The sequence below is a fragment of the Chiloscyllium punctatum genome, chromosome 2 (assembly GCF_047496795.1).
Source record: "Chiloscyllium punctatum isolate Juve2018m chromosome 2, sChiPun1.3, whole genome shotgun sequence".
Taxonomy (NCBI): domain Eukaryota; kingdom Metazoa; phylum Chordata; class Chondrichthyes; order Orectolobiformes; family Hemiscylliidae; genus Chiloscyllium; species Chiloscyllium punctatum.
The window spans coordinates 94126680-94141931 of NC_092740.1; the positions used below are offsets into that span (position 1 = coordinate 94126680).

Below are 15252 nucleotides of genomic sequence, written 5' to 3' on the forward strand. Positions count from 1 at the left end.
CCACTACATTGATGACGGCATTGGCGCCACTTCATGCTCCCGCGAGCAGGTTGAGCAATTCATCAACTTCACCAACACATTCCACCCTGACCTTAAATTTACCTAGACCATCTCTGACACCTCCCTCCCCTTCCTGGACCTCTCCATCTCCATTAATGACGACCGACTTGACACTGACATTTTTTACAAACCCACCAACTCCCACAGCTATCTGGATTACACCTCTTCCCACCCTACCTCTTGCAAAAATGCCATCCCGTATTCCCAATTCCTCCGCCTCTGCCGTATCTGCTCCCAGGAGGACCAGTTCCAACACAGAACACACCAGATGGCCTCCTTCTTTAGAGACCGCAATTTCCCTTCCCACGTGGTTAAAGATGCCCTCCAACGCATCTCATCCACATCCTGCACCTCCACCCTCAGACCCCACCCCTCCAACCGTAACAAGGACAGAACGCCCCTGGTGCTCACCTTCCACCCTACCAACTTTTGCATAAACCAAATCATCCGCCAACATTTCTGCCACCTCCAAAAAGACCCCACCACCAGGGATATATTTCCCTCCCCACCCCTTTCCACCTTCCGCAAAGACCGTTCCCTCTGTGACTACCTGGTCAGGTCCACGCCCCCCTACAACCCACCCTCCCATCCTGGCACCTTCCCCTGCTACTGCAGGAACTGCAAAATCTGTGCCTACACCTCCTCCCTCACCTCTATCCAAGGCCCTAAAGGAGCCTTCCACATCCAAAGTTTTACCTGCACATCCACTAATATCATTTATTGTATCCGTTGCTCCCGATGCAGTCTCCTCTACATTGGGGAGACTGGGCGCCTCCTAGCAGAGCGCTTTATGGAACATCTCTGAGACACCCGCACCAATCAACCACACCACCCCGTGGCCCAACATTTCAAGTCCCCCTCCCACTCTGCCGAGGACATGGAGGTCCTGGGCCTCCTTCACCGCCGCTCCCTCACCACCAGACGCCTGGAGGAAGAACGCCTTATCTTCCGCCTCGGAACACTTCAACCCCAGGGCATCAATGTGGATTTCAACAGTTTCCTCATTTCCCCTTCCCCCACCTCACCCTAGTTCCAAACTTCCAGCTCAGCACTGTCCCCATGACTTGTCCGGACTTGTCCTACCTGCCTATCTCCTTTTCCATCTATCCACTCCACCCTCCTCTCTGACCTATCACCTTCATCCCCTCCCCCACTCACCCATTGTACTCCATGCTACTTTCTCCCCACCCCCACCCTCCTCTAGCTTATCTCTCCATGCTTCAGGCTCTCTGCCTTTATTCCTGATGAAGAGCTTTTGCCCGAAACGTCGATTTTGCTGCTCCTCGAATTCTGCCTGAACTGCTGTGCTCTTCCAGCACCACTAATCCAAAATACTAATCACTGCTGATCCATTTAGCTACTATAATTCAAGTTGTCTTCTACCTAAAGGAACAAATTCAGCTCCCTCTTAGAGGCCTTTAGTAAGTTAATATTCACTGCACATTCTAACTTCTTTTTATTAGTGCCAGACCTCCACTGAGAATTCAGTTCAAATAACCTAAGCTACTGGAGTATAGCCTGAAACATTGGAATCATAACTCCCAGAAGCCTAAATTTAAGTAATGTAATAAGCTCCAGTTTCCCCAAGTCTGATGTAAATCCGGAGCCCTCCTCTGGGTCTCAACATCCACTACCATTTGAGAACAAAAATGCACACAGTAATCAAGAGATAGCCATAAGTTTCTTATATTTTAAAAAAAATTATACACAGTCAAAGGTAGTCACCTCTGAGGGAACAGTAATATATGTGAAAAGGGACCATGTAAAGCTTCACGAGCTAAGTCTCTCCCCTGTGCCATCACCGTAAGTGTGCCACCCTATACTGAATAGTAACACAACTAATTGACTTTAATGTGGTAATATCACTGTCACTATTGTCTGGACGTCCAACACCACTTCCAGATCACTGAAATCAAGACAAGTTACTGAATGCAAGAACAGAGAAACGCAGGCACCACTATGGCTCATACTGGATTTCAACGTCACTTTTCCATCCACTTTACATATTCGTAGATTCCTCAAAATCTATCTACCGCAGTTCTAAGTGAATTCAACAATGGAGCACACACAACCCACTGGGGGTAGAATTCCAACGTTTCACAACCTTACAAGTGAAGTAATTTACCTTCATCTTAAATCTAAAGGTTTTGTTTTAGTATTCTTTCTTCAATGCTGAGTGAGAGAAGGTATTAATAATAACTACAATCACTTGGACTCTTCCCCTTCACATTTTGCTTAAGCAAATTATTGAACAACTGGGTAATTAAAATTCCTAATGCCCCCTCAATCCTGTCAGACACCACAGTGCACACCTTATTAAATATCAGTTAAAATCAGGTTGTATCATGTTAGTGACAATGAATCATCTTTGCAAGATTTACCTTCTATAACAATATATTTAGAAGTCCATTGCTTCTTAAAGGTTGTGAGAAGAGCCTTTCGCCTGATGCTGATAACATGTTCTTTAAAATCAAACTCCTCTGTGTAGAACCTGAGAAGCCCCAGCCACAACTCTCCTACAGACTCTTTATTTTTTCCATAGTCTGGCCACTTGTATTTCTATAATAATAAATATTGAAAAGACTACATTAGTATTTGACAAAATAAAAGTTTATTTGGGGATGAGCTTAGCAAAAACTAAGAGGTTATTCCAGAATGAAAATTGACTGAGGTGAAGAAACTAAAAATGATTAGTTTAAAAAGAATCATGATTATTTAAGATAACTTACCAGTTCATCCAATTTATCAAAGTAATAGACATTCCAACCATCAATTATTTTTTCTGGCGTTTTCGTTTCACTGTATATCTGAAAATTAGTGACAGTTAAGTAATGGTAATTCTACAAAACAAATTCATTTCTTGTACACACAGACTTTCACATGAACCGAGTCTTTAGCCTTTTATGGACACTAAAACTGATGGATCATTTACTTAATTTTGAAAATGCAAACTGTATTTATTATCTGTATTTTCAACTGTGTATAAAACATGTCATATTTCAATCTACTATACAATTCAATGCTATTCTGACATTTAAAAAATGTCCAGAAAACTGAAATATTAGTGACTGTTTACTCTGAAAGAGCAAGGAATCTTTGAGGACAAAACTTTGAATTAGTAGGTAAATTTAAACAACTATGTACTCTGAGGAAGACCTTTGTGTATTCTTGCATACCTCTTGAAGGACAGGAATTACTGGTGGTTTCCTTTGTTGTAGGAAGTAAAGTGCCATTAAGGTATATGCATATGATGAAAGACTGCCTCTAGATGCATCTCCAATATCACAAACCTATTCAAAACGAAACAAATTTTTATTACCTGACATGTTTAGCATCAAGACAAGACAAAGTATAGTTTAGCACGACAAACTCTCAGGGAATATACTAAGACAATTGTTCCAAAGTTCAAACTATCATTTTTAAAACAGTATCAAGTTAAAATAGATTCACAGAATAAGGTTATACAATTAACTCTCTCAAAGTTTCATCTCTAAAACAGAGACACAAACATTAATCAATTCTGACATACAAGAATAAGAGTATAGTTACCTTAGCAAAAACCTTCATAGTATATCCCAAACATTTCACTCTGGGATCAATTGCTGCATAAGAGGCCAGAAGTCCAGTGTTATGCAACGCCTGCAGAAAGATCATTGATTCAACAAATCAAAGCTGTATATTTATGAAAAAAAGCACTAAAGTAATTGTGCAATGTTGGTTGTAATATTTTTAAAAATACAACCGTGAAATTAGTTAAAATCAGAAATATACAGTCTTTTTACACTGTCTACAACAGATAATAAAAGATCTGATGGAATAAAACGATTGGTCCCAAAACAAAATATTTAAAACAGTGTACTTAAAACAAATCTATTGAAAAGTGTCTGTTAATATTGCATTTAATTAACACGTTGTCTTCCTTACCAGAGTGTTATACAAACTAATATCTCCCTCAAGGCCACTTCTTACATGGAAAAATTTAACAATTGGAACTTTCGCTGTTGTAATAGGCAGAATGCTCTTTAAGCCTAGGATTAGAGTTTAAATTGATGATTACAATTTCAAATTAGCAACCATCATTGTTACCAATTATGGTCAACATAAATAAAATAAAAGTAATATCAATTTCTAAAAATCTGCAAGTTCAGAATACAACAGGCCAATCAGCACGTGTAAAGTACACATTAATAATACGGGACAGGACTTTTATTGAGTTTGACACACTAAGGAAACCTGTGGATGCATATTCTGACAGGGGCGATGTGCATGGGATAGCAGGGGTGTGGCGCGTGTGGACTGTGCGCGCGTGTGGAGGGTGGCGCGTGTGGACTGTGCGCGCGTGTGGAGGGCGGCGCGTGTGGACGCGCATGTGTGTGGAGGTGTGTGTGTGGTGGGGTGTACGTGGAGGGTTTGCGTGGGGGGTGGGGGGGGAAAAAGGGTGTGTGTGGAGGTGTGTGTGCATGCGAGCATGGAGAGGTATGTGTGCGTGGAGGGGTGTGTGTGTGTGAGCACATCTGTAAATTCCTGCATAGGGATGGTGGTGCTGAGGGGTAGGGGTTTTTTGTTGAGATATTGGATTAAAAACATTAAATCTGTTTCTTTCCACAGACACTGCTAGATCTGCAGACTTTATCTGTCGCAGATTTCCAACATCTGCGGCATTTTGCTTATATTGAGTGCTTTGTCCAAAATGGTTCATTTTTCAACACTAATCTCTTTTGCATGGGTTAACGTCTTTTCTTTCTAAAGACTGTTTTATCTGATATTAATGAGGCTGTGAAATACCTGGATGTTTTCTGAGCACTCTTGCCAAATCCTCTATAATCTTGATGCAATTTAAACCCTGCAACAGAAGTGAAGAAAAATGTATACTTTTATCTGTATCAAGGATCGGTGCTAGGTCCACTACTTTCCATCATTTATTTAATGATTTGGATGTGAGCATTAAGAGGTAAAGTTAGTAAGATTACAGATGACACTAAAATTGGAAGTGTAGTGGACAGCGAAGAAGGTTACCTCAGATTACAACGGGATCTTGATCAGATGGGCCAATGGGCTGAGAAGTGGCAGATGGAGTTTAATTTTACATAAAAATAAGGTGTTGTATTTTGGGAAAGCAAATCTGAGCAGGACTTATACACTTAATGTTAAGGTCCTTGGAAGTGTTACTGAACAAAGAGACCGTGGAGTGGAGGTTCATAGCTCCCTGAGAGTGGAATCGCAGGTAGATAGGATAGTGAAGGAGGTAAAAACAATGAGTGCAGATGCTGGAAACCAGATTCTGGATTAGTGGTGATGGAAGAGCACAGCAGTTCAGGCAGCATCCAAGTAGCTTCGAAATCGACGTTTCGGGCAAAAGCCCTTCAATCAGGAATGATGAAGGGCTTTTGCCTGAAACGTCAATTTCGAAGCTACTTGGATGCTGCCTGAACTGCTGTGCTCTTCCAGCACCACTAATCTAGTGAAGGAGGTGTTTGGTATGATTTCCTTTATTGGTCAGAGTATTGAGTACAGGAGTTAGGAGGTGATGTTGCGGCTGTACAGGACATTACTCCAAAAGTGGCCTTATCAATGTGTGCAATTCTGGTCTCCTTCCTATCAGAAGGATGTTGTGAAACTTGAAAGGATTCAGAAAAGATTTACAAGGATGTTGTCAGGGTTGGAGGATTTGAGCACAAGGGAGAGGTTGAACAGGCTGGGGCTGTTTTCCCTGAAGCGTTGGAGGCTGAGGGGTGAGCTTACAGAGGTTTATAAAATCATGAGGGGCATGGATAGGATAAATAGACAAAGTCTCTTTCCTGGTGTGGGGAGTCCAGAACTAGAAGGCATTGGTTTACAGTGAGAGGGGAGAGATATAAAAGAGACGGAAGGGGCAACGTTTTCATGTAGAGGGTGGTACATATATGGAATGAGCTGCCAGAGGAAGTGGTAGAGGCTAGTACAATCGCAACATTTAAAAGGTATCTGGATGGGTATATGAATAAAAGTGTTTGGAGGGATATGGGTCGTGTGCTGGCAGGTGGGACTAGATTGGGCTGGGATAACTGGTTAGCATGGATGGGTTGGACCAAAAGATCTGTTTCCATGGTGTACATCTCTATGACCCTATGACTATCTGCCGTTTGCAGCTGAAGTCACATGTAAAACCTATGTTCAAAAGTAGTACTTTTTAAAAGAAACTGAATTCAACCAAAAATTAGAGGCAAACCAAGTAGAGTAAATGCAGTTCAGATTCTGGTCAGTGGATTTACGTAATAAATCTGCAGTTGCAGATAATTATAGGTAAGTGTAAAATAAGTAGAAGAGGAACAAAAAAAAACAAAAGAGGCAACATGTTTTTAATGGACACTTGTACTTCGTGCAAATAACTTTTTTTTAAGTTCTGACTAATAAAAAAAGGGAAGAGAAGAAAAATATTGCAGTAGCAGAGATGAATGTTACTACAGAATGCATTAGTCATAGCCCATTAAAATCATGGTGAGAGGGGTTTTGGTATTTAATCTTAGGAAGAACATCCTGGGCTTTGTAGTCAGTGGCAAAGAAAGAGAGTGATTGCTGCTGCCCATGAAGAAAACTGTCCGTGGAACATTTCTGGATTAGGAACATCCGGTATTACACCGCAGCTTAAACATGGTAGCAAGTTAACCATATCACTGTTACTGCATATCTGAGACTTATCAGTTCCTCAGCAATTTTGAAGAATTCACAAATAGCTAACCTAATGCATTTAAAATCCTCCACTTTAATCAGAATATTCAAATAATAAAACAAGTATATGACCACTTTACATTGAAAAAGCATTTTGTGGAGAAATTTGGCGATTCATAAACTTAGATTTCATTTTTTTCAGACCTTTAAGGCAGTTTGGCAGTAGTTATTAAGTTTACATGCTGTAAAAGTCCCACATACAACTCATTAAATAAGTACAACCTGTATCTGTTGCTGATTTAAACAGCAATACGAACAATGTCATAATGAAGCAGTTCGTGACTGCATGGGAGGCAAGGAGTCTCGAGGAACTCCTATTCTAAGGAGTCTGTAATCACTCAATTTGCCCTGAATGCCCAAGTTCCTGTTTCACCTACAATTTTCAGATTTTTCCATTGTTCTGGGAATGTCCAAACGTCCAACTTGCTGTCAGTCTCAATGGCCTGATGATGGTAAACGCTGAAGGTTTCACTGTCATTGCAACAGCAGTCAGGAGCAATATTTCTTTCCTTCAGAATACATAGTTGAATATGATAACTCCCTAAGTATCACAAATTAATTCTGAGGAACAGTTTGAAAAAAACAGAACCATCAAAATGACATGTTGAAGTTTTCCAAATCAGATTAGATTGGGGGAGGAGAAGGTGTAATGGTAATGTCATGGCACTAGTAACCCAGAGGCCTGGATGTCTGGATGAACTGAAAGCTACTCTCAGTAAAGGTAACTGTGAAAATTACATCCATTGTTTGTAAAGACTTACCTAGTTCACTAATGTCTTTTAGGGAAGGAAATCTGCCATCCAAATAGCTCCCAAAAACCAGATCAATATGGCTAACTTTTAATTGCCTGCTGAAATGGCCGAGTGAGCCACTCAGTTAAAGGGTAATTAGGGATGGCAATAAGTGTTGGTACTTCTGGGATGCCCAGGGCCCATAAAGGAACAAAACCAAAGATGATAGGACAATTTTCAAATTTGAAGGGGAGTGGAGTAAAACACAACAATGATAGAACTTTTCACGAAGATATTGTGCACGCAGTACATGGTACCTAGTAAAAAGCAAACTTTGATAGGCATTTGGATAAGTTTCAATGGTAAGTCCTAAACATCAGTTAATAAACATACCTCTGCTGTTTCCTGATCTTCAAATGTCATACAGATATCAAGATCACTTTGTCTAAAACCAAACCCATTCTTGGAGGACCCAAACAAGCAGAGCTTTGCTTTAGCTGAAAAATAAAACACTGCACTGAAATTTACAAATAATTTTCTTCAATTGAAAAACATGTTCTTGAACTCCATTCAAAGTACCACATGTGAAATTCGAACCTTCTATTGCAGTTCTTATAATGATTTTAATAAAATAGCTCAAAATAGTTTGTGTTATTAAAAGACTTGAGTCTGTATTGCATGATTATTATGAATAAGAGAAATTAAGCAAATCTCTCTTCATAGACACATACGAAGTGTAGGCATTAATAAAGTTCCTCTAGTTTTCAACATTTATGACTCTATTTGGCTAAGAATTCGTAAGAAAATATGTCAAGAACAACTTTTATTAAAAATAGACACTTCTGCTTGATACTTCAGTAACAATATCAAAATGGAACAGAACATTTCAACTAAAAGCATACATTCAAAACTCTCAATTGGAAATTTCAAGGTGTTATTCAAAAATACCGACTTCGATTTTTGGGAAGTTAGTATGAGCCAGTTTTCCTCATTCTACTGGTGCAAGTGCCAAGAAATGTAAGATACCTGGATTGCAAAAGGCTCAGGTTAAAGAGAAACATGTCTGTAAAGCAGGAGTTGATGAAAGGAGAAGGCTTCTGACTTTCCCTCTCGTTTCTTTGTATGGGCTGGTGGGGGGAGCATGAGTGTGAGTGTGAGAGAGAGAGAGAGAGGGACGGCATGTTCAGGACCTGCTGTTTCCATAGCCAGCCTCCCATTCCTGTGGATTTGATGACACCAGGACAGGCCGTAGGTTGTAGATCTGTGGCTAGGTTACTATATTTATCAAATATGTACCTCTCCCTCAATGATGCCTATTAATCAGGTCTCAATCTCTGAAGGCACAAAGACAGCTTATGGAACTGTGTTCACAATTTATTTCAATTTGTGTGATATAGCTAAATAGGTACAGGAAGAAAAATAATCAATCTCCATCTCTACAAACAATTGACATGTTTCATAAAATAATTTTGGTTTATAATGCACTAATTCCTTCCAATATGTCAGGCATAACAACTTGTTCTCAATCTTATAATGCTGTCTAATTGTAACTGCTCTACCATTGGTGTCAGTCCCTTCAGAGTAGGCCCCAAATTTTGAATCATACAATCCCTACAGTGTGGAAGCAGGCCATTTGGCCCATCAAGTCCAAAATGACTTTCCAAAGAGCATCCCATCCAGATCCAGCTCTACCTAATCCCAGTGACCCTGCACCTACCATGGCCAATCTATGTGAACTTCACATCTTTAAATTCTATGGACAATTTAGTATGACCAATCCGCCTAACCTGTCTGTCTTTGAATTATGGGAGGAAACCCATGCAGACACAGAGAATGTGTAAACTCCAGACAGACAGAGGGCCAAGGCTAGAATCAAACCTGGGTCCCTGGCACAGTGAGGCAGCACTGCTAACCAATGAGCCACTTTGGAATTCCTCAGCTGCATTTTTGGACTCTGCTTCTCACTTTTTAAGATACATGTCTTGGGCCAAACTCTCAGTTATTTAACCCATTATCTCTTTACGTGGGTAGGTGTCATACTTGTTTTGTAATGCTTGTGCAGTATCTTACAAAGTTTAATTACATCAAAAGCAGAAAATGCAAGCTGTTTTTGATAAACATTTTTCAGATATGTAGAAAAGCTAATTGGATCATGCAATTTGATTTTTGTCGATTATGCATATGTTTAGTAAATTAATAACTAAAGGTGTAAAATAATATTTTTACCATCAAGTTCTTTCTTGATAAACGCTTCCAGTTTTATCAATATATGTTCACGTGCTTGAATTTCTAGAAGATCTGGGGCAAAGTCATCTGAATTGGAAAGGGAAGATATTTAGTTTCCATAATTGATTTGATATTCCGACAGAAAACTTTGAAAATTCAAACCTACCACTTCCTCTGACCCTCTCTCCTGTGCTGATTCTATTCTATTTTTCCAATTTACCCATCACTGTTGCATCTGTTCTGATGATACCACGTTTCATACCAGAGCTTCTGATATGTCTTCCCTTTTTATTAATTCAAGGATTCCTCTCCAATGTGGATGACAAGATGCTTGACAGCATATGCCTGCATTTGTGTTCTCACATCTTACCCTTCTTCCTAGAATCATGTTCTGTCCTCACCAGCCATTGTATTCAATTAATTATTCCTTTGCCATTTTCACCCCATTCACCATCAAACAAAACTTTTCTTCGTCTGCTGTCAGCATTCGAAACAGACTATTTCATAAAAATTAAGAGTAACAGTAGGCTGTTTGGGTTCTCTAAAGCCCACTCCATTTTCTCCATGGCACCCTTGTCCACACCACTCTTATTAGAAGTGATGGGAAAAGGCAGGATAATGTCATTAAGTGAAACGTTCAGAGATAGGCCAGGGATCACTGTGGCCAAATGGCCTCCTTCTTCAAAATTCCATGATCCTGCAATGTTATACCATCATACTTTTGTAATTTAATCTCTCCTGCCTTGCACCTTCTCCCTTGTCCTTTCCTTCCCAAACCTCTTTTCCTTACTTCTGTACTTGCTTAAAACCTCTTACATCCCAAACCTTTGCCAGCTATTTCAAAAAGACATTGACAAGATCTATTAAGGCTAAATAGTATCAGCTTCCTTGAGCAGTAGAAGCAGAGGGAGAAGTAAAATAACAATCTGTTGATGGAAAGGCTCAACACTGTCCTGCTGCCAAGCAATTTTCCCAGCAGAAAGCAGTAGGTGGGCATGCATGGGAACTGTCTGCCCACTGCAGAAGCAGACAGTAGAAAGGCCCATATCAGCTTCAAGGACCCTGCAGCAGTTCAGGGTCCACTGAAAAAGGCAGTGCTGCAGACAAGGAAGTCAATCCCTGTAACAACGAACAAGCCTCCATCCATTATCCAAAAAGGGAACTCCCTTTGTTAACCCCAAGGTCTCTGATCTGGCTGCTGAGGTTTCTGAATTATTGGTCCTCTAGAAGGGCTGTAACATCAGAAGCTCAACCTTGTCCTTAAACAGGGCTTTCTGTAAAATAAAATGTCCAACTGGTAATGGCAAATGTGGGCTTTGAATCTGAGTCCTATAGCTTGCAATAAAATTCACATTATTAATTCTGTTTCTATATTCCCCTAGACTGCCTGATTAGCGGAGCCATTTCTAGCATTTCTGTTTATATTTTAGATTTTCAGCATCAGTAGTACTGTGCTTTTGTACATTACACAGTATTGTTTAGCACAGAAGGGGGCCATTTGGCCCATTGTGTCTGGTACTACATAATGGAACCAGTGCAATCTGCTGCATTTTTAACATATCGCTCCATTCCATTTCTAACAAATTATCATCCAATGCCCTCTTGAAAGCTTTGAATCTGCCTCTGCCGCATTTCTACAGTGCATTTCATAATCTAACTACTGTGTGAAAAAGACTTTTCTCACATCATCTTGGAGTCATTTGCACATTGCTTCAGATTTTTGTCCTCTCATTCTTTTCCCTTTCGCAAATAGAAAGTTTTTTCTCCTACTTACACTACACAGTCATTCATGATTTTACCAGCCACCATCAGATCAATCTGATCAAAGAGGATTTCAGCAGAAGTAAAGCTAAGACAACTGTTGAATCTCAAACGAATGCGCTTTGTGGTGGAGCAAATGTGGTTACGTGCTCATCTTTATGTCAATTATAACATCAAGGTTCCAAACGATGTGACTCTGACTTTTTCAGTTGAATGCTTCTATGTACTGTGTTATTGTAGGAGAAGCATTGTTACTCTGAGCTCCTGCGATTAATTAGAAGTTAAGAAGACTAGTATGCAAGAACACTATTCTGCTGCTTAAATGTGTAACTTGACCATATTACGGTTAAATGCTATATTTTCATTAAGTTAGACACTCAAGATATATTACAGCATTCAAAGATTAACCAAAGTGATGCATAGTTGCATGGACTAGATAGAGAACAAATTAATTGCAAATACAATCATAATGAAGACAGGTAATAGACAACTTTCATTTGTCGTCTAATTAAATTGTGATAATGTCACATAACTGCCAACAACAAAAATGGACATATGATATTTAATCTTAAACATTTGGCTAAATGCAGCCAAAAGCACGTTGCCTCTAAGGTATAAAGGACATTGGCCTGAGGTGACCACAACTTGATTGGTATGAGATGTCATGTGTGTTTAATGGTGCTTCATCCGCTAAACAATAGCAAAGAATTGCTAGAATACTATTTAGCAAAAGAAGATTTGAAGTCAGGCAGATTGTTAGTGTCCACATTTAAAAATGTTAATCTCTCCTCTTTCAGAAGCTGACAGATCTCATGCATATTTCCAGAATTTTCTGTTTTTGTTTCAAATCTACCAAAATGTGTTAATATGGCAAATTATACATTCAGTGTGTAAACCACTTCCTAAAGTTTGAACTTTTCCACATTTTCTCCTCTTTCCTCAGTATGATCTGGCACCTGTCTGTCCTAAACCAATGCTAATGTAACTTAAAATCCCTATATCCATTTATATAAGTATTCTGGCGTTCGCTCCAGCCCTTTGCTTATTAATTTATCACTATTTCTTTCCTATTGATCCCTCTGGAAATTTTTACATCTACCCCCATTACCTTTCCTGTTCATTGTACACACTGTTGGCTAACTTCAAAAAGACTGTCCCATTCACCTCAGCCACCGCTGCCTTCTTAGACCTACTGGACTGATATTTGCTCATTGTGGTAACGCTCTTTGTTGCATTTACCACCAGCTTGTTCTCTCTCACAAACATGACCACAACGACTGCACTGACATAACGCCTGACTGACAGTCTGCGAACTGATGCCTTATTTATGCCATCCTGCCTTGACAAGTCATTCATCACCCACATGAACGAAAATGCTGTATTGGTGATGTTCCCTTTAATCATAAATTCAGAACTCAATCTTCCCCTACTCCTATGGTTTCTCCAAATGCATCACTTACCAAATCAATTTCCTCTTTTTTAAAATGCTTATGATTTCCATCCCGCCACCTTGCTTCCCACACCCCCAGCTCCAACGAGACGTGTCAATCCTTCAACTTTGTACTGAATGACACCTCATCCTTTATGTTTTAAATCAGATAAGCCACTCTCCACTGAAGTCAATGCTTTGTATCTTGTCTAAAATGTTGCTATCCCTATATAAGTTTGCGTACCCGTAAGAACAGTCACCACATGGATCTTACCATCTACTACATTCTGTCTACTCCCTTGATCGCAGGCATGATTATCCATGCAACATACCTGTATCTCTTGCATTCCACACCATACAGTCAGAGGTCTACAGCACAGAGAAAAAAAAAACAACCACTCAACTATCTGATCTCATTTTCCAGCACTTGGCAGATAGTCTTGTATGCATTGGCATCACAAGTGCACATCTAGATGCTCCTTAAATGTTTTCAGCGTTTCTGCCTCTAACAGCCTTACAGGCACATTGGTTCCAGATTTCCATCAACCTCTGGGTAAACTCTTTTTCTCCACACCTCCTTCATATCTCCGACCCCTTACCGCAATTCTGTGCCCCTTTGTCACTGATCTTTTCACAAAAGGGAATAGCTTCTTCCCATCGACTCTGTTTATGCCCCTCATAGCTGTATGCATATCAATCATATAGGTATTTGAATCCTCCCACTTCCTCCAGACCAAATGGGTAGCCATGGGCACACGTATGGACCCCAGCTATGCCTGTCTCTTTGATGGCTACGTAGAGCAGTTGATCTTCCGTAATTACACCGGCACCACTCCCCACCTCTTCTTCGCTACATTGATGACTGCATTGGCGCCACCTCGTGCTCCCGCGAGGAGGTTGAGCAATTCATCAACTTCACCAACACATTCCACCCTGACCTTAAATTTACCTGGACTATCTCTGACACCTCCCTCCCCTTTCTGGACCTCTCAATCTCCTCTAATGATGACCGACTTGACACTGACATTTTTTACAAACCCACCGACTCCCACAGCTACCTGGATTACACCTCTTCCCACCCTACCTCTTGCAAAAATGCCATCCCGTATTCCCAATTCCTCCGCCTCCACCGGATCTGCTCCCAGGAGGACCAGTTCCACCACAGAACACACGAGATGGCCTCCTTCTTTAGAGACTGCAATTTCCCTTCCCACGTGGTTAAAGATGCCCTCCAAGGCATCTCGTCTACATCCCGCACCTCCGCCCGCAGACCCCACCCCTCCAACCGTTAGAAGGACGAGCGCCCCTGGTGCTCACCTTCCACCCTACCAACCTTCGCATAAACCAAATCATCCGCCGACATTTCCGCCATCTCCAAACAGACCCCACCACCAGGAATATATTTCCCTCCCCACCCCTTTCCGCCTTCCGCAAAGACCGTTCCCTCAGTGGCTACCTGGTCAGGTCCACGCCCCCCTAGAACCCACCCTCCCATCCTGGCACTTTCCCCTGCCACCGCAGGAACTGTAAAACCTGCGCCCACACCTCCTCCCTCACCGTTATCCAAGGCCCTAAAAGGAGCCTTCCAAATCCATCAAAATTTTACTTGCACATCCACTAATATCATTTATTGTATCCGTTGCTCCCGATGCGGTCTCCTCTACATTGGGGAGACTGGGCGCCTCCTAGCAGAGTGCTTTAGGGAACATCTCCGGGACACCCGCACCAATCAACCACACTGCCCCATGGCCCAACATTTCAACTCCCCCTCCCACTCTGCCGAGGACATGGAGGTCCTGGGCCTCCTTCACCACCAGACGCCTGGAGGAAGAACGCCTTATCTTCTGCCTCGGAACACATCAACCCCAGGGCATCAATGTGGATTTCAACAGTTTCCTCATTTCCCCTTCCCCCACCTCACCCTAGTTCCAAACTTCCAGCTCAGCACTGGCCCCATGACTTGTCTGGACTTGTCCTACCTGCCTATCTCCTTTTCCACCTATCCACTCCACCCTCTCCTCCCTGACCTATCACCTTCATCCCCTCCCCCACTCACCCATTGTACTCTATGCTACTTTCTCCCCACCACCACCCTCCTCTAGCTTATCTCTCCACACTTCAGGCTCACTGCCTTTATTCCTGATGAAGGGCTTTTGCCCGAAACGTCGATTTCGCAGCTCCTTGGACGCTGCCTGAACTGCTGTGCTCTTCCAGCACCACTAATCCAATATCAATCATATGCCCCTCAGCCTCCCCTGCTCCAGGAAAATCAATCTCAGTTTCTCCAAATTCTCTTCAGAACTGAAACTCTCCAGACCCGTTAACATCCTGGTAAAT

At 41.4% G+C, this 15252-nt stretch overlaps 1 protein-coding gene across 5 annotated transcripts in view; it reads right to left on the reverse strand.

The window, feature by feature from the left end:
- The window catches only part of LOC140486678 (terminal uridylyltransferase 7-like), a 95047-nt gene that overhangs the window by 32286 nt on the left and 47509 nt on the right, over positions 1 to 15252 (reverse strand). For all 5 annotated transcript variants that reach the window (XM_072585872.1, XM_072585871.1, XM_072585873.1 and 2 more), the window contains 8 exons: positions 9726 to 9812; positions 7893 to 7996; positions 4846 to 4903; positions 3985 to 4088; positions 3610 to 3699; positions 3237 to 3350; positions 2790 to 2867; positions 2442 to 2619 (listed from right to left, as the gene is read on the reverse strand). In XM_072585872.1, coding sequence (XP_072441973.1) covers positions 2442 to 2619; positions 2790 to 2867; positions 3237 to 3350; positions 3610 to 3699; positions 3985 to 4088; positions 4846 to 4903; positions 7893 to 7996; positions 9726 to 9812 — 813 coding nt within the window. The remainder of the gene's footprint in view (positions 1 to 2441; positions 2620 to 2789; positions 2868 to 3236; positions 3351 to 3609; positions 3700 to 3984; positions 4089 to 4845; positions 4904 to 7892; positions 7997 to 9725; positions 9813 to 15252) is intronic.